General features: G+C 39.8%; 1 protein-coding gene across 1 annotated transcript in view; it reads right to left on the bottom strand.

The window, feature by feature from the left end:
* Positions 1-23,052, bottom strand: part of RFC4 (replication factor C subunit 4) — an 86,015-nt gene extending 62,963 nt beyond the window's left edge. Inside the window, exons 1-2 of the mRNA XM_069213113.1 lie at positions 22,914-23,052; positions 2,466-2,592 (exon numbers count right to left, since the gene is read on the bottom strand). Coding sequence (XP_069069214.1) covers positions 2,466-2,587 — 122 coding nt within the window. The 5' untranslated portion in view covers positions 2,588-2,592; positions 22,914-23,052. The remainder of the gene's footprint in view (positions 1-2,465; positions 2,593-22,913) is intronic.
* Between the last annotated feature and the right edge of the window lie 606 nt (positions 23,053-23,658).

Raw genomic sequence — 23,658 nt, 5'->3', positions numbered from 1 at the left:
GTCCATCCAGCGACATTTTGACGCAAAACACACTTTTGTAATAGCCAAGGCTTATTGGCTACTTCCAACCAGAAATCTGCAACGATCGTCACGTCGTGGGACATCCTTTGCATCACGTAGGAACCCGCTGGCATCTTCCTAGGGTGCATTCCTGCAATCTTCGACTAACCGAGGACTCTTTTTTGCACCCTCTTCTGGGTTGGCAGGGGCTCCTGTCCTTCCTGGAACTTCTCAATCACGAGGTGTAGTGTGTCCTAAGGAAACTTGCAGTACTTTACTCCTGCTTTTCTGGGCTCTGGGGTGGGGTAATTTACTTACCTTTACTGTATTCTTACTCTCCCAGCGATTCTGCACACACTACACTTGTCTAGGGGGGAATTTGTGATTTGCATTCCACTTTCTTAGTATATGGTTTGTGTTGCCTCTAGACCTATTTTCTCCCATTGCAATCTATAGAATTTCCTATTGCTTGCATTGTTCTAGGACTATTTACTTGTCTAATTATGGTGTCTAGTGTATATATTGTGTATAATACTTACCTCCAGAGGAGTATTGTCCTTAAGATATTTTTGGTACTGTGTCACACAAATAAATACCTTTATTTTTGGTAACACTGAGTATTGTCTTTACTTGTGTATAAGTACTGTGTAACTATAAGTGGTATGACATGAGCTTTGCATGTCTCCTAGTTCAGCCTAAGCTGCTCTGCTATAGCTACCTCTGTCAGCCTAAGCTGCTAGAAGACTACTGCTTCATTAATAAGAAATAACTGGACCTGGTATAAGGTGTAAGTACCCAGGGTACCCTCTACAAACCAGGCCAGCCTCCTACACCCAGCATCTGTATGACCTCTTGTAATTAAGGTTCAATAGGGATTTGTGGGTGTACAGGAAGAGAGACTAACGTAATCTAAAATGAGGTTACTTTCAAGAGGGCCAAAAAGGCATGAAGGTGGTCTTTGAAAAGCATGCAAACATTCGGCATCAAGAGGATAAAGAGCAGAATATCACAGACTAGGTCTAAGAAGGGAATGAGGACATTTCATTTAGAAGCTATTTTTCAATAAAGAATTGCCCCTCAGATCTTCTGAAATTGAAATAGTAAATAGACTGCAATAATTGGAGGGATGGATCATCTTGCTGGAATCTAAGAAATGCATTTTGGGACTACACCTACAACCAAAAGAGGGGACAATTAAATGAACGTTTGCGATCCTTTGTCTGCTATTAGTATAGAGGAGAATAGCACGTCACTGGATTAGCTAGAGAGACAAGATGGAGGTTACTCGTGACACTGGCAGAAGAACTGTACACAATGAAGACCAAAACAGGTTAGAAGTAGAGGCTCTGACAGATTGGAGGAGGGTCCTCCAGACACTGGTGTACTTGCCAGAACACAGACCATCTTGGTTAAATATAAGGTAGTCATGGTAAGGGAGAAACACACTGATGACCTCCTACAAGGCGTGATCTGGATGGAAAAAGGGGAACTGTTGTCAGGAGTCATAGATGGCAATGATGGATTCTTGTTGACCAGACTGACAAGCTGGATTATGACCAGAAAAAGGTTGTGGGTCTTTTATGAAATAACTGTGCCCGATAAAGTAACAAATTATCAATATTCAAAGTGCCACATCTACGCGAGTAAAGGTATAGTCAGTGGGGTGTTGCTGGAAAAGAAAAAAAGGAAATGAAACATGGCTTTGCAGCAGCAAGGACATGGTAGGGCAGGTAGAAATATACCTTTAATCTTGGTTTTAGGAAATTGAGAGAAGATTCTAGGCCCTGAATGGACTATGAGGTCTCAAATGATGTTGCCACTTTCTGATATAGACGCGGTGGTACCAAAAAGTGCTCGTGCCTGGTGTCCCTATGCAACCATCACATGCAGCTGCGACCAAATTCAAACAGAAGTTTGTAAGTAGGAATCATGGAAGGGCTATCTTTGTTGGTTGTAAAATTAATCACATTTGTTAAATTAGCCATGTCTTTATTTGAAGCAAGAGCTATATCAGTAAGGGTTAAGGCATGTGACACTTCTCACTCTGGCATGCATGCCATGGAGCTTTATCAAGGGGTAGAATAAAAACGATTTAGCATGTCATTGTAATATAATTGCAATATAATAATGTAGGTTTAATCAACAAGTAAAAGGAGTCATGATGTGTATTTAGTGCACAGCTATAATGTTGAAGACATAGCAGCAAGACACAAGATTACATTTTCCCTATCCATCACCAACCCAAAGTACCCATTTTGAGACACAGACAGAAGACAATTCTCTCGCAGTCATACAACTACTACTAGCTGGCGGTGAGATCCCCCGCTCACATGCTCTAGTTAACTTGTTTCTACTGATTCTACTTAGCTGTAACAATCTGCAGGGCATACCTCCACCTATGCAGACTAACTGCAAGATTGGCTGCCTCAATCAGACAAGAATTTTCAACTACAATTAAATCTTACTATTTCTCCACCCATGGTACCAGTTTTGGTTTCTTGCTTTCACCACTGGTTCCTGCTGCTCCTTTATCTTTAATGGGCTTGGTGCTGATAGAGGAGCCTCCTTTGAGAAAAGCCTGCATCATTGAACCTACAGGGTACAAACCAGAAATCACATAAAACATGATCTGATGTATTACATATACCTTTTAAATGGCTGTATAATTATTCCAAACAATATAGCTCTGAAATACACTTAATTTCACAGATAAACAACATATCAAATTTGCTTAGATTTGGAGACCCTTACAAAATCATCACATTTAAAATACAAGTCAACATGGCTTTAGTTATAAAAGGAATTACAACACAGTCCACTGAGAACATTAAAAAAGCCCTTAAAACGCTTTATAAATGGTAAAGTCCCGTCTTCATTCATATATGCATTTTGTATGCTAGTGCCTAAAAATATAAAGAATGTATTAAACTGATTGTACCTATAGAATATGTTTAGCTATTTTAAGAACCTACTTCTATCATTTACAAATGAAATACAAACAATGTGTGTTTTACTTTTAGATTCAGTAACAAACAACCACACGATTAACAGACCAACAATATAAGTACTTTGTAAACACAGTTGTCTTCTAATAATTACTGAGGTACATATTTCTAGTTTACATACAAAGAGGTAAGCTGAGCCACAGTGAATCTCATAACTATATAAATACCAACATGACAAAAATATGTTTTTGAATCAAGATGTCTGATTTTTAAACTTTTCATTGCACATCACATGCTAAAAATCAAGTTTTTTCCATAAATGCAGCATAGTGGCCTTCTAAACTCCATTTGCAAACTTCCAAAACCATTATTAATGGTTTATGCCATTCACCTTATATGAGCTCTATTAATTGCCTTTGCAAAAATCTTTACAAAGTGGGTAACAAATACTGGGATAGTTAGTACACTACTAGGAAGTGGCAGACTTGTGCAGTAATCAGAAACCCAGCAATTCTGCAACTTCGACTTGCATCACAGGGTCAACTGTCATGGACAGGAATGTGAAAAACAGATGGTTAGATAGCTCAGTCAGGCCAGCCCAAAAAGCAGAGATCACTGTATAAACTACAGGTGACAATTCTGACTCAAGACAAGGACAATACATCCTTTTTATCTATTTGAGGTTGAAACAATTAGTACCGTTAGTTTTGTTAACAACTTGGGTTACCAGATACCCCTTGTTGGACGAACACCACTTTTCTAGTGCTGGACTTTCATATAAAGAAACTCTGCCTGCTGGACATTGCAGTCCTGTTTGGCTTCAATTGAACTAACACTCATGGGTACAATGATTTGTTTTATCTGGACAGCACATTTATATCGAAGTTTTATTGTACTACGGACAAACAGATGCTCAAAGACAGTGGTCAGAACCATTATAGTTATTTACAAAATAAGTCTTAAGCAGTTGTCTAAAGCACAGCAATGATGATTCAGCACACAGAGATAGAAGGAAAGAGTTCCAGAGGAGTTCTGCAGCGAAAGAAAAGGTGCAATTGCTGAATTTCACTGTTTTAGTTCTGGGAATACACAGAAGAGGGAAAGGTCATTAGATCTTAAGTTACGAGGGGTAGTAGCTGTAATAAATGTTAGTGTAATAAAAACAATATACGAAAAAAGATAAGAGGGACTGGGAGATTAATGGTCCAGTGTACGTTCTCCCTAAACATGAACCTATAACAGAAAAGAGTACACTGTTCCAGAGAAGACTATCAATAAGGACGAAAGAAGTCTCAGTCATATAGTAGGAGTACCCTCAAGCATCAAAATACAACGCGAAGCATCATCGTTGGGCTAACTCCTCGTCAGACCGGCACTGCAACATCTGACGGGTCATCACACAGATGGTGGTGACACTAGATCGAAAAATAGTGACGCAGATCCTGTGGTATCTGCAGTACACGCTAACAAGGAAAGAAAAGGAGAGTAAAGAGTATGTTAAAATTGGCTCTGGACACCCAGTGTGTCAGTTTAATAGCTCAAAGTGAGGGTCAGGCCGAGATTAAAAACAGATAAAGGAGTACATGAGGGGAGTAATGTCCCCTGTGCTCCTAAAAAGGGGAAAGGAGGAGATATGCTCTATCCTATCAATAGAAGGTCGAGATGTTTCACGCCTGTGCGGTCAGAAATTGATCCAATGTACTGTTTTCTGTTATAATAAAAACAATAGACTAGAGATAGAGGGCACGTGGACGATAGTCATAGCCTTGAGGACAGTGCTGGTGTACAGAAGCCAGAGTAGTTGTCAGAGTACTGATTGGAAGTGGTGGAATTTAGGTGTGTTACAGACTAATTGTGCAGCTGCATTCTGAACGAGCTGGAGGGAATTTATAGGTCTTTTAGGGACAGCATACAGACTGGAATTCCTATAGCAGTGCATGAATGAATACAGGCGTTTATCACTGTAATGTGGTGGTAGTATTTCAAACAGGTAGGAGGTTGCACATAGGTTTTAGATAGCAGGAACAAGTGTTGGCTCAGTTCTTCACATCTGGGCCACAGGACAGATTAGAGTCCAAGGTGATCCAGAGGTTGTGAATTGAAGAACACATCCCTGGTGGGGGGTGCTCATTCACCAACAAACCAAGGGGAGAGCATTAGACAAAGTCAAAGGAGATGGACGTTGCTCAAAGCCAAAGATCATGACCATGAATACAGGTGAAATTTAAACCTCATTTTGGATAACAATTTGGCCACAAAGGCACATGTAAATACTAAAGAGCAGCTGTGAAAGAATGTAACCCTCTGGGACACCACAGATGAGAACTTTGTTAGGGAGGAATATCTACACTCAGTTTCAGTTGCCACAATAAGAGGAGAGTCAGGTGAGGGTGAAGTGTGAACTTCTTGTAGTCTAGAAATTAGTATGGAAGAATCCTTGTATTGAAAGCTGCTGACAGGTCCAGGAGAATCAATGTTGCATACAACACTATCCATCAACTGGGGGATGTCATTCACTACCGACAGGACTACAGGTTCAGTGCTCCTGCCTGGTGGAAAGCCACAGCTCAGGGGTTCCAGAAGGTTGCTTGATTCAAAGTAAAGTTGTTATTAACTGAATACATCTTTTCTAACAACTTCGTCAGTAGGGTAAAAGTCATTTCAGACAAAACGTTGTATAGATTGGAATGGTCCAAACAAGGTTTTTTAAGTATCATTACTACTGTGGTTTACCAGTTTTTAGGGACAACACCAGGTGTGAGAGACAAATAGAACAACATAGATAACAACATAGATAATTCTCCTCTTTGGAGGAGACTGAGGTCTCCAATCTAAGTGGTCAGATCTAGATGGGAGCCTGAGGGCCTACTCTGAGAGATAATAGTAGACAATATGTTGCTTAAGTCTGGGGTGAATGAACTGAGGGCAGAATTGGGAAAGACTGGGGGAAGTAAAAGCTTGATATCATTAAGTAAAGAAATGTGCTTGTTAACAGTGTCTGCCCTGAAACCATCAATTTTATTAATAAAGAACAATGCTAGTTTATCACAAAATGAAGAGAACCCAGAAATGTTGTTTGTCATTCTAGATGGAGACTGCAACTCATTGAATATATGAAAAACTTATTAAGCTGTCTTGGGTACTACACATAGAATAATAATGATAGTTTGCAGCTTTTATTATTTCATCTGTATTTTAGATTTTTAACATACATGGTTTTTAAGTCTGGGTCACACTTATTTTTTCAATGTCTTTCTGTTTGTCTTGACCCTAGTTTACCTTAGCAACTTCAGAAGTAACCTTGGATTTTTCTTTTATTCAGTACTGTGTTCCCTACACAGGGAAATTATATTAAGACGGCCCGATATGATTAAGGAGATGGTTGTCAATATCTCATTTGAGTTAGAGCTGTAATACTGGTAAGGTATTGCTTGAGACGTTCCACTGAATGCCTACCTACATTTAGTGAGGTAGCTATTTTCAAATTCATTTTGAAGTGATAATGCAACCATAGTGGTTGCATACAGAATTTGGGAAAAAGAAACAGTTCAATTTGTGGCAAATTCTAAATAGACAAACCATATTATTGAACACTGCAATAAGGGAGCCCTCCCTGATTGGGTGTCACTTACAAAAGGGAGTACTGCACATTGGGCTGCCTTGAAAATCATAAGGGGAAGTGGTCCTAGCATTTGCTTGTTATTCAGTAAGAAGGCAAAACCAACTGAAGGAAGCACTATTAACCAAATAAAAATACTGGAATAAAGAGACCCATTTTCATGTTCAGATGTACCCAAAAACCAGGAATGTTGATTCTTCTTCAGGATATTAGGAGATGTGCACTAGTCCATCTTCAACTTCCCATATAAGCATGGGTTAAGAGTCTGTTTTTCATTAAAATACAGATCCATCTTCAGTTTCCTATTTTATGGTTGTCTAACCACAGCTTTTCTTTGGGATGCAGGTCTTTTTTGGCACCGCAGAAAATGCAGATTCAAACAGATTCAAATAGATATGCTGACCCAGTTGAAGCCCTCCACTTAGAACTTTTGGCTGGTTTCAGAATTCTAATAAAAAGCCGATCTCGACTTAGCTTCCGAAAGTTATGCAGGGCAGGAGTTAGCCTCCTATAAAAAAAATGCCAGTCCGGCATCAATTTCATTGTACTGCCAATTCACCATAAACTTCTATTTGCAAAACCAGTTTACCCCGAGCTTTCATTTGAGGCACAATTCCAGCCCCAGCTCATCGTTGGAATGTCAGAACTCTCTCAGTATTCCATCGGCCGACAACCCAAGCTTGGCAAAATGACTTCAGGGAAAATGTGACTGAGATGTGCAAATAAGGGATTCAGATCATGCATGCCTCCCAAAATTAATCTCTCTTCCTTGAAGCAGATTATTTAGAGAAATGTTTTACAGTTTTTAGTAAGTACTAAATTATTATAATAACATTTTTATATTCTATAAAATCTTCAGGATATATTCTGTGTGACTCATACATTTTACATAAAATTACCACATGCAAATACAAGCAATTAATCATGATAATACTTAAAATAAAAACAAATGAAAACATCAGCAAAATTAACTTATTAAATAAAACCGCCATAAATTGTAATCTGTGTCCAAAGTTAAAGCTCTCCCGTGAGTTTAATAGTGGGTATACAGGGATGGCAACATAACAAATCTGTGGGAATATACTATCACACCAGTTGGGCTGTAAGGCTTGTGACTCATCGTCTGCGAAATACTCTATGCTAATGTCCATATCCAAACCCTTTGGAAGTAGGGGGGGAATTCTTTAAGGCCAAAGATTATCTTCCCCAATTTGTGTATATTTTGTTTTATCACACACTAAATGGACTCCAAGTATCACCGAACAAGGGTGTATAGGAAAATGATATCATAACTCCTTCACCATGCTAATATTAATGGGTCATAAGTTTTCATTTTCTAATTTCACCATCTTCACTACGTCTCGGAGTATATTTTATATCAAGGTGACAGGTCCTAGTGTGTAATTTTTCTTTGTACTAATTGTTAAAATTTGTGTATGAAGTAATCCTACAAAGATCTTTGGGATGTGTACCTAAAAGTAACACACCTGCCTCCAGACATTAAGAATGTGTGCTAGGAGGAATAGCTATACCACCTTTCAGGCCTATTGAATCTACTCACCCACTCACTAAGGCGAGTCAGATTTTATAGGTCTAGCTCAATTTAGAACCTACTCGCCCTTTCTGGTGAGTTGACAAAGAACAGATGTTCTGTTTATTCGGAAGGTGAAGGAGCAACAACATGCCTTTAAATATCTTGTCACATTTGCTCTCTGTTCAGAGAAAAAGGTCAGAAGTCAGTTTACTTCTGTAATTGCAGAGATTCTGGATTTGGTAAAGTGAACAGTCTGACCTGCTGTACATAGTGTGTGTAATGGAAGGCTGCAGGGTGTCAGATTTTTCCTAACAAATACACACATTTAAACAGCCAATAAGTCAACTGTACAAACATTTCAAAATATATTTCAGTAGTTGTTAAAGCCCATTTTGGTACTTCTGTGGGATGAAAAAATAATTTAATAGGATGAAAACAAATCAGGACACTACTTGGTGATGTGCAAATGATAAATGTTTTCTGAAACCCAACTTTCACAGAATATGTGCCTAGGATTACACAATTTGAGACCATTTTAAGGGTCAAGTAATTTCAGTTTGGTAAAGTAGATTACTGAAATTAATCGACCTGCAGATCTAGTAACATTTTTATGATTTTTCAAGGCCTGACTTCTTTAAAGATTTTATGTAGAAGAGTGACCTGCTGAAAGTGGAAAGAGGGTTCATGCTAATGCCATCACAAGGGCAAGTGCATGTTTTCTTAACCATTCTTTCCCACTTATCCACGGAGCTGCCAACTCTCTCGCTGTCACATGAAATTGGCATTCTTCACATACACACACAAAGTAAGGTACGTTCTCATCAAGGGAAGTACGAGGCGAGATGGAAAAACTTCCACCAATGTTTTGCACAATTAAGCTTTGAGAGTGGAGGTACTGATTACAGGACAATAAACTAATGAGATTGAAATCAGAATTATTTTGCTTATTTTGGGGAGATTTTCCTTTCTACAAACGTAAAATTGCATTCTTTCTTCCCCATAGTTGACAGTTTTTATATTAGATCCAACTATTTGTTGACAATTCAGCCTTACCTTAACAAACTCCAATTGGTTTGCAAAGGAAATGACTGCTTTAAGATTCTAATTTGTGATATCAACAAATTAAGGATAAATACAGACAAAACAAAAATGATTTGCTTTCAGCGAAAACTAATTGTATGTTCACTGTGGCTAGCAAGAATCAAAGAAGAGGTGCAAAAGGAGCAGGGCCAGACTGTCTACCGGGTGTTTTGTTCTAAATAAATAATGTAAAAAAGTCAATTAATTAAAGCATGCTTCGAGCACACTTTAAAACCAAACCATTTGTTTTTGCATTGTTTGTTTAGAACCATTGCAAATAGGAATTTGGACTGCAACAAAATTGCCCCCCTCCCTTGCCAGCCTCCTCAAATGCCAAGTAGCCAATCTGGCCTTGGTAAGAAGTACCAATATTTGGGTATGACTTACACCTTCAAACTCTCTCTCGACAAAAGAAAACAAAGACAAATATCTTCAGTATTATGGAAACTTTATTTCACTTTAATAAAATGTAAGATGGGTTTTCATCTCGTCCACTTTTAAAAAGAATTGCAGTGAAAGTTACCCAACATTGTTATGTTATTGCAAAATGTTAACGTTGGTTTTTCATTTACAATATTCTGAAGTTGGCAATGCTTCAAGCTACAAGCTAGAGTTGGGGTTATGTTCTTGAGATCTAGTTGTGAAAAGCTGAGTGCTTAACTTTATGTTAAATATTAAGGACTTCAACCAGACTAAAAGCTTTCCAAATTGTATTCTCTGGATAAAATGGAGGAACTCCCTTAAGATAAAAAACCTGTGTGTAAAAAGATAAAATAATTTTATGATTGTGTAGCAATACCCTGAGGTTTACCCAATTCTTTAGGAAAAAAGGTACTAAAAAGGCTATGTTCCTGGGCAGTTTGTAGCTGGATTGTACTTATTTTGAGGCAAACGTTTCTGTTGACTTCAGAAGAGAAAACGTGAGATCACAGAGCACTATTAATTAAGTTAGGATCCTTATCCAAAACTATAGGAAATGCTGTCTTTAGATTAAGATATGTGTTTGGGAAATTTTATGTTGACTATTGAAGCTAACAATAAGCTTTTTAAACCTCTTTTACATGGTCTCATATTTTGCTGACTATTTTAAAATATAAGTCCTATTTTTAAAGTTCTTTGTCGTTAAAATACATTTGTATATCCTATTTATTAGCTATGTAACTAGTGGGGGAAATTTACTGAAACAAAACGTACTAGCAGAGCACTTAATATGTATGTTTCACTGCTATACTCCTAGTTCAAGCCCTTTTGTATGCCCATAAATACACTATAGTATATTCTGCATTTAAATTGTTAGAATAGTCTAGAAACACTGCTACACAAATCAACTTCAGACATGCAGGTATGTGGTATTTTCTTTTTACTAGAACCCAGCATACTTGACACAAGGACAAAATAAATATGAAAACTTGTTGTCCTTGAACAATATGTCCTGGGTGTCAGGCTATAGGAATTTCACACTCCTGGAAGATAATCAAAATTCATTGATGAGAACAACAGATCTGATGTCAAGTAAGGTGGAATCCCTTGAGAGAGTGGTGTGCGACTTGCAAAACAGAAATAGGAGAGGCAACTTAAGAATTTTTGTCCTCCTTCAAAATAAAGAAAGTAAGAACTAGCCATGTGTATCTTTTCTTGAATCCTGGTTTCTACAACTGCTAGAAATCTCTTTTAACAAAGATTTCTAAATCTAATGAGCACACAGAATTCCAACAAAAGCTGCACCCATCTTTATCAAAAGCAAGGACCTTCAGCTTCAGACTCTAGAGATACCAACGTACAGAAATGATTCTGGATCGCATGAGGAGGATTAAAGCCATAGCCTGGAAGGTCCATAAATTTGTGAACTCTCAAGATTATGCGAAACTCCCAATGAATCACAAGAAAAGACTCCTGGCCCTGCACCCTTAACTCTGATCTCTAAACATTATGCTCTCCTTTGCTGGCTCGGCAAAAATGAAGATCGAATATGAAGGCCGCACTTCTATCTATGATGAGCACAAAGACAGAGGGCCTCATTGCAATGGCGGTTGGCCCAGCCGACTGCCAATGCCACTATCATACCGGGCTGACCAACAACCTCGGAACACACACTGTCTGCAAACCAGACAGGGCGCAGATTATGATGGTGCTGGGCATGGGGGCCCCCCCAGCACACACTTACTGCCAGCCTTTCCATGGTGATCAAACCACCATGGAAAGGCTGGCAGTAAGGGAAGTTGTAATCAGCCAGGCGGCGCAGAGTTCCGTGCCGCTCTGGCTGAGTACAACTCAGTCCGCCGTCATGCTGTTGGCAACCATGTTCCCGGTGGGGACGGCAGTCCTACCGCCATGGTGGGTAATGTGGCAGTCCGAACGCCAAAGTTGAGGCAGTCTGACCGTCACCGCAAGTGTGGCAGTCCTTGGACCGCCACATTCGTAATAAGGCCCAGAGTCTTTTGTGAAAGGCTTGCTGAACTCATGTATGCTCATTAATCTCACTATGGTATAACTGTTTCACAGTTGGCTCTTACGTTACACTCATGGCACAGACTAGTCCTTGCATAGAGTCCATTGTGCCTAGGACATTGTGCATTGCATATTTTATTTAAGACAACCATCTAACTATGCAGTTCTATTGACACTTTACGAGGGTTCATGCAGTGGAGATTAAAATAATTGTGTGTTACATAAGAATTACAGCCTGTTTCTACCTTACTCTTAGGTTATCTGAAGGGTTGCAAGCTTATTCTCAAAGGCGGGGATTTCATCATTATTAATTTACCTCACAGACACCTCTGATATGGCTCAGTTTATGTATCTCAATATTTAAAGAGAGCAGCATCCATTCAGTTAGATATCTCTTTTTGGTGGCTTGTTTAACTGGTGATTGTTGTTTTTCTTGTTCTGGATTCACCCAATGTTACTTCTTGCTCAGGCTTTTCTCTTCTTACTTAGTTCTATTCCCCGAGGAGGCCTACATGGCTCCCGCCAGTGAGCCTTGGTTGGGGGGTGGGGGGGTCAAAGATGGATAAGGGAGGGGAGTGGGTCATGGATTTGGGTATTAAGTGTGGGGAGCTTCACAGACAACAGGGTTGATTATTTTTGTGCAACTCCTCTCTTTTTTTCCTCCCCTCTTCCCCACCTTTTGCTTTCCCTCTAGCCCACTCTCAGGTACATATTATTGGATGAGATATTGATAATACATAGAGTGAATGCTTTAGAAGGGAATAGTCATGGAAATTATACGGTTTTGACATCAAACGTATAAGGTGCTCCAGTGCGTTTGAAGTGCAATGCAAGGTGACAAAGTGAAAAAAGTGCAAAAGTACTATATACATATGTCACTGGAATGAATTATAGTGTTGTCCTGAGATAGCTATCTTTTTAGATATCCACATCCACTTTTGACCAAGTTGAAAATCAGTCCACAAAAAGAAGGCCGCTTGCAGTCAAACGTATCGCAATTGTGCAATTATCCATATTACAGGGGCAAGTCTGCATGGCGGTAACAAAACCTCCCCAAGGAGGGACAAACGTGAAGCATTTACCAATGATAAAGGATTTTTGAAAGGCAAGACCACAAACAAGTGAAAGTGATGGGCGTGAGGTAGGTGTGGTTAAAAGCCCATATTACTTACAACTGGTCAAAGCGCTGTGCGCTCGACCTAAAAATTGAGTGTTTACCCTGATGTCCAAGCAACCTAAGTGCACCAGTGACATTATCGCACATGATGATTGTGGTAGCTAGCTGATCTCCAAATATCACTAAAGAGGGGGGTGTCTTTTTCGTTGTCAACATATTTGCCCCTACGTCAGATGACCCGTCTTTTTGATCCTCTGTAAACAATAAACTTTCATGAACCGCCCTGGGACAGTGAGATTATTTTAGGAGGGGATTTCAATCTGCCATGACTCAACCCTAACCGGGATATCACAATGCCCTTACAAATCCACTCACTCAGAGACACATGCATAAACTTTGTAACGACAATGATATGATGGACATATGGAGATTACATTACCCGACTGGCAGCAACTTTACCTTTTATTCCCACCCCCACATCACTTAGTCCAGGACTGACTACTTACTGATCTGCAACAATCTAATCCAAATGGTCTCTGATCCTATCACAGAGCCCATTGTCATTTTGGATCATGTGTGCATTACCCTTGACATTAATCTCTCCAAACAGTCTGCCAGAATAGGCTCATGGAAATAAATGATGCCATTCTTATAGACCCAGAATGTAGGGAACACATTTCCTACTCCATTTCTCTATTTTTGCAAACCAATAAAATGCTGGAAATAGATATAGAGACGATCCTGTATACGATGAAGGCAACTATTAGGGATGAGATGTGTAGTATAATGGCAACCAAGAATAAGAAGTTGAGCATATAGTTAAATCTCTAAGAAAAGCAGATCAAAAAACTGGAGAACAGAAAACTAGAATTGGATCTCACTATTACGACCAGGATAAAATAACTTAAATAGAAATATAACAAAATCCTAAGTGAGATTCCTCATGTCTAGTCTAACAAAAAGAAGGTCAAAAATCTTGTCAAGCAAAATAAGGCTCATAGAATTCTATCTCTAACTCTTAAAGAGATTAAAAACTCAGTACATATATCCTGGCCATTAAGGACAAAGCAGGTGCAATACAGGCCGACCGTATAGAAATTGCAGAAGCCTTTGAGTACTACATGAATTTTTATATAAATTGTCCCACTGTGATAGCAGAAACAGCTCTGAAGTGTTTCAATCACACCTAAAATCCAACCAGTTCCTCTGACTGGCAGACAAAGATTTGCCTTGATCAACAAACTGATCAATTCTGATGAGATTTGGCTGACATTTTTAACAAATTTGACTCGTTGGGCGAAATCACAGGGTCAGCTTCAGACGCTCACATAGTTATGACTGCCAAAGAAGGTACAGATCACCTAGAGATGAAGAATTTTCACCCTTTTGCATTACTCAATACCGACTATAAAATGCACACCAAATCATTAGTCCTTAGACTAGAGTAAATACTTCCCTCTCATATACATCAATCCCAGACTGGTTCTGTAAAGGGAAGATCAGCTGCTGACAATATCTGTACCTTTTGGCACATGAAAGAAAAGGCTAAATTGACCCCTTTTCCCTCCATGGCCCTGGATGCGGAGGCAGTTTGGCGTGATTTAAATAAGTTTGAATCTAGTAAAAAGACTCGCTATTTCACTCATCATGATAATCGGAATCTCGAAGAACGCATGACCTTAAAACACTTACAAGTATGCACAGACATTACGATTAAGGAGGCGGACAAAGGTGGCAATATCGTAGTCATGAATACCCTAGATTATGAACAAGAGATTTTGAGACAACTTAATGACGCCTCTTGCTATGAGAGAATTGGTTCAGATCCTATACCTGCAGTAGCGAATAAAATTAACAAATTCCTGCAGGAATGTTTTGAGCAATCACTGTTGAGAGAAGATGAACTGATGTACCTTAGAGTTTTTAGGCCTAGAAACCCTTGCATCTACACGCTACCTAAAATACATAAGAACTCTATTTTTCCACCAGGTAGGCCCATTGTCTCAGGTATAGGTGGCCCCCCAGAGAGACTTTCGGAATATGTGGACATTTTTTTGCAGCCCTTTGTTGTTAACCTCCCTTCTTTTATTAAGGACACCAAGCATATACTGAGCATACTGACTGATATTTATTGGGAACCAGGGATGACATTAGAAACATTGGATGCGACTTCTCTTTACACAAGTTTTGATCACGTTTGGGGAATGACAGCTTTACGTCATTTCCTCCAAACGAGAACAGCAAGTTTATATGGTCACACTGATATGTTATTGAACATGGTGGAGATGATTTTGAACAACAATTTCTTTCTGTTTGGGAAGGATTGGTACCGCCAGACACGTGGTGTGGCCATGGGTTCCAGATTTTCGCCAGCCTATGCAAACCTATTCATGGGGTTTTTTGAGCAGAAAGTCATCTGGAGTAAGGAGGGTAACACATGGAACACAGACATACTTTTTTGGGGTAGATACATTGATGATTGTCTAATGATTTGGACAGGAGATGTACTAAAACTCAATGATTTCTTGGCCTATCTGAACTCCAACGATCTAAACATTAGATTCACCTCAGAACATAGCACGACCAGTATAGCGTTTCTGGATGTTGAATTGTTTATCCACAATAATAAGATTGAGAGCCGTCTCTTCAGGAAAAGTACTGCTTGTAACTCTGTACTACACGCGCGCAGTTCACATCCCTCACACCAGATAAACTCGATACCTTATGGTGAAATGGTACGGGCCAGAAGGAGTTGCAGCCTAGAGACTGATTTCTTACAATGCATAGGAGATATGGGAGATAGATTTCAGTCAAGAGGATATTCGCCCCAGATTATTGATGAGGCACGGGTTAGAGTAATGCGTCTGAACAGAAATGACACACTCAAACACAAAGCCAGATCAAGGGAAGCCAAGGTTCGGTGCATAGTGAATTATACAAAAACAGCTTCACTGTTACGAAAATGTATGAATAAGCACTGGCATGTACTAACAGCGGACTCAAACATTAAAAGACTAGTCTCCGATACCCCGGTCCTGACATATTGTAGAGGCAGGACCATCAAGAATTTGCTGTGCCCTAGTTACCGAATTGCACCCCAGCAGGAAAATTGGCTCACTAGCCACAATAAGGGGTTCCATAAATGTGGACACTACAGTATGTGCAGATGGACCAAATCGGGCATTTCCAGTTTCAAGAGTCTTGCGGGGGAACAATTTTCTATCAAGCATTACATTACATGTGACAGCAAATTTATCATTTACATGATTACTTGTACATGTGGACTCTACTATGTAGGTAGTACTATCAGATCACTTAAGGTTAGAGTCAGTGAACACTACATGGCCTTAAGACAGGATGATGAAAGATATCCTATAGTTACTCATATGAGACTTTGCACTAAACAAGGCCAGACGAAAAGTTTTGAATGTTTTGGTTTTGACCACGTGGCCAGAGATCCCAGAGGAGGAAATAGGGAACTAGCTCTAAGGAAACGTGAATGTTACTGGATCCTCAAACTGAGGGCGGTGGAACGGGGTCTCAACGCAAATTTTGAAATGGAGTACTACTTGGGGGAATAATCTGTATGTGCATAAGTTATTATGATTTTAATATCTGATTGAGCGTAGTGAGGTATAACCCAAAAGGTCTGATTTCCCTAGGTTAGGACTGCTCAGAACAAGTGGGCAAGGTAGGCTAATGATCCCATCAATGTGTCTGTTCGCAAGATGTTTTGGTCACAGACCACTACAACGATCAGCATCCCAATGTATCCTGTCTGCATTGTCAGGAGAATATGTACTGCCTATCTGTCAATTCTTACTTTGGAACTGTAAATATGATGTACTGTTTGAGGGGGACTAGCTGGCCCCTGTTAACGTATGGGAATCATGACATGCGAATAAGAGGTCGTTTCATATTTGAGCACAAATTTGGGTGAACTTTCTTCTATCTTTCTCTTTACAAACAAGGTGATACTGGGCATTGTTTCGCTAAAATAGTCAGAACTATCATTCTAGCAATTACACTTTGAGGCAATTTAAACTACCCAATTTAGCGTTGCTAATGGTCTCTTGGGTTACCAGGGTGGGTATCCCGGACTGTTGCCCAAATCCTATGACATTTTCTCATTCAAGATGGCACTCGCGTTTGGATTCAAATATAGTCCTTTTTCAGTTTTAGTTACTGGAAGTATGAAGTGGTGACATACACGGACGTAACAATATATCCAATATGGCGTCTATCACTTGTCTCTGAGGCTTTTATAATCTGAGGCCCTTTTCATAACTTTCACTGCAAATCTTTTGACAACACATATGGATTTACAATAAGGTGTAAAATTTGGCGTTTTTCAGGCCGCTTCATTTGCAGAGACGGCTTCTCTTTACTTTGACGCTTTACACACCCAAATGAAACGGGGCACGTACGATGAGGAACATTTAGTCTCTTTTAGTTTTTACTAAGATAGACCGTGTTTTGAATATAAAAGAGGGACGTCTGGTGTTTCGGCGTCTCTTCACGATACATGAGAGCGCCATAGGAGACAAGGAACGGGGATCCTTCTCCATTCAATTTCTGAAGGTGAGAGTGGAAGTTTGGTCTTAGATATTCTCATTTTCTACCCAAGATGAGGTCGGTTTGCATTAAGATTTTATCTCTATATGCCTTTTAGATACTTATGGGTGTATACACACACCTTTTGGGAATATGTGCTCGAGTTTGGACTTGACGTTACGGGGTAGGTTTTCTCTATATATGTTTGTTTAACTCACTTTATGCTCACCTTGGTTCGGGCAATAAAATGGGTGCTCATGGCCAATCGATTCACTGTTTATCCGTCTTTCTGTAGATGTTATGCCAATTAGGTTGCCAGGAGAGTTTTTTTTAAACCTCAGGAGCTGTGGTCTCACACAGTATTAGCATAAGGTATGTTTCTGGAATACAACAGTTAATTCTAATTGGACTCTTACTGTTAGTTTTTTTTTTTATTATGATTTCGCTTTGAGATTTCCGCTCTATTTTCAAGTGATGGTTTTGAGTCTTCTTTCTTTTGGATGCTAGAGATACACTGTTGAGCTTTATCCTTCTTTGACTATTTATATATTGGTGACTGGGGGTCTCTCAAGCGCACATCATTTTGTTGCATGTGTAGAGCGCCATAGGAGACAAGGAACGGGGATCCTTCTCTTTTCAATTTCTGAAGATACTTATGGGTGTATACACACACCGTTTGCGAATATGTGCTTGAGTTTGGACTTGACGTTACGGGCCCTGACGAAGTCTTTTGGGATTAATTTCCTCAAAAGACGAAACACGTGTTGGCTGTTGTTGCTCTAAATGGACACCTCATGGTTATTTTTGCTCTAAACGGACACTTCATCTCAAGAATAAACTGAACTTTCTTTACTTATATCCTGGTCCGACTTTTGCTGGACGACTGTGAACAAGATACCAAGACACAGAGCATATGATTGATTGAACTTTTATTCACGAGTGCCCTGACTTTTGTTGCTGGATGCGGAGGCAGCCTTTGATAATGTCTCATGGATCTTCCTTATGGCAGTTCTGGAAGAATTTAAGGTGAGGGACCATATTATACGTATATCTTGGTTTATCATGAAGCCTCAGCTTGCATCAAATTTGCACATGGAACCAGTCAAGGCTGCTCTCTAACCCCCCTCATTATTTCTCCTTACAAAAGAATACCTTCTCCATTCCATCAGAACAAAGAGGGTATCCCTTTTGCCAGTGGCCCTCCTTAGTTGGTGACCTAATCTGATGATGTTTTACTTTTGTCTGCCAAGGCAGCAGTGCCGGAGGTGCAAGCCATCATCTCTGAATTTGCTTCAGTTTAAGGTTACACCCTTAACAAGGAAAAAAACGAAATATTCCCTCTCAATCTGATGCGTCTTCTGAGCATAGCAACGCATGCTAACTGAAAAAGGTGGCCCTCTAGAGAAAATACCTCAGCATTGAATTCACTGATACGACTGAGGTCACCAGATTGCATAAAGAGAGCGCCATAATGGCTAAGATTAAAAATTAAGTGAAATGGGATTACCTAAATTTATCACATGGCGGGGACGTAGAGAAACAGTAAAGATGATGTTAGGCCAGAAAATTAACTTTTTCTTGAGCATGTTTCCCGTGAACCTTTCTGACTCTTTGTACAGAACTATTAATACACGAATATCCTCCTGCATTCAGAAGGATAAAAGGGCAAGAATTTCAGTGCGGAAACTACCAACAAACAAACAAACTTAAAAGTGCTCTGAGCCTTCTAACTAGATAATCTTTTTGGCAGCCAAACCCAGACTTCCCTTTCCGACCCGCTTGGGCAGACATTGAGGCTGGCCTAGTTAGCCCTCTTTTATTAATTAGCAGAGTCATGAATAAACAATTTAAGGTACCTCACACTCATGGATTATTAAATACTCACTATTAGCATTTAAAACCTTATATAAAGGATTTACTTACAAAATACGAGGCTCAGAACGTTCCTCACTCTTGTTAAGTATTAAATAGTACCACTAAAATCGACCTCACTTTCACCGTCTGGAAATACTGAGCTGCTCCTGGCATACTTTCTATCAAAGAGCTTGGTGGTTCCAACAATCCCCTTGCCTTTGCTATGCTTTATGAGAGATTTACCCACCAACCTTACAACGTTTCAATTTTGAAATCTCCTCCCTACTTTTTCGATGTAAGTACTGGACAGCCCACAGATCTTTATTGTCCTCTGTGCATCTTTATAAACATGGCATATCAGAAACAGATGCATGCTGGTACTGTGGTTCCCCTTCTGGGGAACTTGACCATCTATTTTTTTTTACTACTATGAAGAGAGACTGAGGAGACCCTCAATAATATTTTAACGTAGTTTACTCTCTAAACCATACAATGGTCTTTCTAGGAACCTGGCTTGCTCAAATGCCCCACTCTTGGATACCTGTGACCGCTTCCCAATAAATATTTTGCCTTCTATTGGTGTGAAAACCATCCTGACAAATGGGAAAAAAGATATAATAACATCTCTCATCATACGTGGTGGTCTTAGGTATGCTTTATAAGAAGCGTGAACAAGAGTATACACAAATGTAAATACAAAAAAAAAATTCTTACATTTATTGTAGTCAAAACTGAATCTTTAGTTAGAAAAGGTCATGCCTCCCGGAACATCCCCCTTAAATAGGGTGACCAGATTTTGAAAAGGAAAAAATGGGACAGGTCATACATAAAAGCAGGACTAAAGCCTTTAGCCTTATTTTTATATCTGGCCTATCCTGTAAATATTTGTGTGTCACACACACACACACACACTTCAACTATTTAAGACTCTAGAGCCGCATGTGAAAGAAGAGCATTCCTTTCAATTCTGACTCGCAGGTTGACCTGAACTTTGTCCCAAAAACCGGGACATTTACTTAAAAACGTTCACAGGTTGACCTAACCTTTGCATGGAAAATTAGGACATTTATTTAAAATGAACAAGAGAGTCGGGACACCCGGAAAGTCCTCTGGAAACCGGGACGTCTGGTCACCCTACCCTTAAATGCTACAGACGTTCTGTACTGCCCTAGAGCACATACCCTTATCAGCCTTCTGAGATATTCCTCCCCGGTCTTCTCCTTTCTCTATCTGCTTCTGTTTCTATAACCCAGTCTTTAAACTCCTTCACTCTATCTTTCCACCCTGTTCTATAGTGATGCACCCATTAATGTCTTTACTGTATACAAAAAGTGTCTTCACCTGATGAAGTTTTTACTGTGGAGGGTTTTTGGGGGGGTGGGGTGGGGGGGGGGGGGGCATAGACCGTGTTTTAGCATTGGACAAGAAAAAGGAATTGACTTATCAGCCAGCATGCGTAGGCAGTACCTCTTTTACCTGTCCGTGCACAGTAGGACCTCAGCACTGGATCATTTTACTTTGCAGGCGGAGTACTGCCCTGCTATGCTGCAGTAGTAACACCACTCATTCCCAGCCCCTGTCCAAATAATCAACCTGCTCAATGGTTAAGCATAGACAGCAAAGTATATACCCTACTGGCGAATCCGATAAAAGATTTTCAGTGTGCAACTTTTTTTTTTCAAAGGTTGTCATGTCAGCCCTTGTGTGAGCAAGGACAATATGCATGTTGTCATCTGTCTATATAACCTTGTACTAGATTTACTGCTAGAGCAGGTGTTTTAACTAGAAATTATTAAGGAGTGTTTACGTAAATTGAATAATGAACTATGTAGAAAATGAATAAGGAAGAGAAAATAATGCACGCATTTGAAAATGTGACCTTGAAAAATGTCCACCAGTGTTCACAAAATACATGAATGAATAATTAATATTTATGAAATACTGAAAATGTATTTGATTAATGTAGTAATATGTCATAATAAGGGTTATGCAGTATGTTCTAGTTTTGTTAATTGTAGGCCTTAACTTATCGAATGTCTTGACCTATTTTGCCAGGCCTCATTAAGAAGCTGCGTTTCTTAGCGGATTAATAAAATTGCTGACAGAGTGAACAAAACTGTGAAATGTCTATTGTCTTGTTAAAAGTGCTTAACAGAAGCTTTTCGGGAGAACCGACTAACAGGAGATGATGTTCCCGCTAGAGTAACAACTTCTGTGTAATGTGTGTGAGATGTACTTTCCCAGGATGAGAACAATGAAGACACAGACTGGAGCTGAAGATGCAACAATATTGTTACCTGACATGCCAGATGATGAGGACATCGTAAAGTGAACCAATCAACTCCATGAGAAGAATGAAATATTAGAATTCATAGATTTGGTATAGCAATATTATTGGGTAGAGTATAAACGTACAATTAACTGACCAATAGGGAATTAGGGTATAGTTTAAGTGACTTTGATATAACAACGCGACAGAGGAGAATTACTCAGACTAGAGGGAGAACAGCCTTATTCAGATTTCGAGTGAAGAAGAGACTTTAGGAGGGATTTGAGATTCATTCTGTCATTACACTCATACTGTCTGACTGGGAGCCTGATGCTTTGCTGATCGATTGATGACCTGAAGACGAAGACTGATTCTGCTTACTGACCCATACCGTGGACAGGTAGATATGACAAAATGTGATTGTTATGCATTTTATGCCTTTTCTTTCTAGGTACCAACTCTGCTGTTTTGATAGATCCATAGCTAGATGTTTTTTCCTAAATTTGTATTCTAAACTTGTTTTGCATGAAGCCCAACATGCTGATGCTAATTTGACATTATTTAAGGCATTCAATTTGACTGACGAATTACAGGGACTAATGATTGACGAGTTGTCTTGCTGAATTCTATGTATGTTATATCTTTATTGCAACTGACTCTATCGATTTGCATTGTAGCTCTAGAATGTGTCCCGATTCAAGCTTTAATTAGATTGCGTTTCTTCTGCAACTTTGGACAATCAGTATTGTTTTTGTATGTGTTTCATTTGATTTTGAGATTAATCTACATGACTTTAAAATTGTTAATATAAGGGAAATAAACTTACTAAACTTTACTAAAGGTGTGGCTATTCATGGCTGAAAGGTAATGGTGCGTGACATTTACTGACTCCACTGATTATTGATTTTACTGATTACAAATGATTATTGAGCATTGATTATTGGTTCATGTACTGGAGCTATTGTAAGAACTTCTTAATACGAGTCAAAAGGTTCATCGACCTATTCGCGTCCCCTTGTAAGTTTACTTATGAAAGTCTGATGCGCTAATATTACTGCAACAATAAGATTCAGATCCTGGGTTTTGCTTAAGCTCTACTTGATCATTATTTCCAACTTCCCAACTTGCAAAATCATTACCCCGTAGGCAGGGGATACTTTATCCCATATACCGTGCCTTTTCGTTGAAGGTTTTGGACCGGATACTGTACTCTTACGGATTAATCGTGGGTCGCACCTTGCTGGGACGTTGGGGAGGCAGTCCAGGCCAGCATGGGATCTTATCACTTAAAATGAGCATAATTCTTAACATAATTACGTCCCCCATTAAAATGCCAGCCTATCTTCATCTTAGTACGTCGCTGCCCACTGACAGTACACTGCACATGATTTGTCAACAGCTAGGGTTTCCGCGGCGGTTTGGCGGGAGATTATCACGTGAAGCTATCCCAGTTCTGCGCCGCTCGAGAGCATCTCATGCCCGGAGTTGCTTACCTTGGCTGTGCGAGACGTGGAAGAGAATTTGTCAAATTATTCCGGTTGGACAGCGGTAACAGGGGCCTCCCTACAACCAGCGAACCCTTGCATTTACCGCCATCGGTCGAAAAGGGTGCTAAGGTACATGTCACGTGACAGAACGCCGTCGCTAGGGGTTCTTTCTCTAAAGGACACCTAGCCAATAGCTAGGTTTCCTTAGAGGAATGATACTTAGCAACGATGTGTAGTCACGTGAGACTCTGTCGTCCTGTCTTCAGTCTGTGCGCCATAAGCCCGTGATACAGACGCCAGAGAGATGTCGCGTGATCTGTACGGGCACAGTTCAAACAACTACCTCTTATACAAGGAAGTCGTCCTTTAGGGAGGCGCTGGTTGTACTGTGAATTCGAGTGCCTGATGATTTGGTGATTTGAGACCAACCCGAGGGAAGTCTCTGCGTATGTGTGGCATGTTTGCGCCTAACTTTCATGCTGCTCAGGTCCACCCTTAGCCCCGTACCCAGGCGGGGATTTCCCCCTTGCATCCTGGGATTTGCAGTCCTGTAGTATCTCCTTATTAAATCAGGGAGCTAAGCTTCACAGTGCAAAGAAGCAATCTAAACTCAATTTCTACGCTGGCATAGACTCGGGAAGCTTGAGATTTCTTTGCCTAGCAATGACGTTCCTCTGTTCGATTGAAATGAGTATCTTTATGTGTGAAACTTTGAGGGATACTGTACGTATGCAAGGAAGGAGTCCACTGT

The sequence above is a fragment of the Pleurodeles waltl genome, chromosome 11 (assembly GCF_031143425.1).
Source record: "Pleurodeles waltl isolate 20211129_DDA chromosome 11, aPleWal1.hap1.20221129, whole genome shotgun sequence".
NCBI classification, from domain to species: Eukaryota; Metazoa; Chordata; class Amphibia; order Caudata; family Salamandridae; genus Pleurodeles; species Pleurodeles waltl.
The sequence above is the reverse complement of the archived record's forward strand: the minus strand, read 5'-3'. Positions and strand labels throughout refer to the sequence as shown.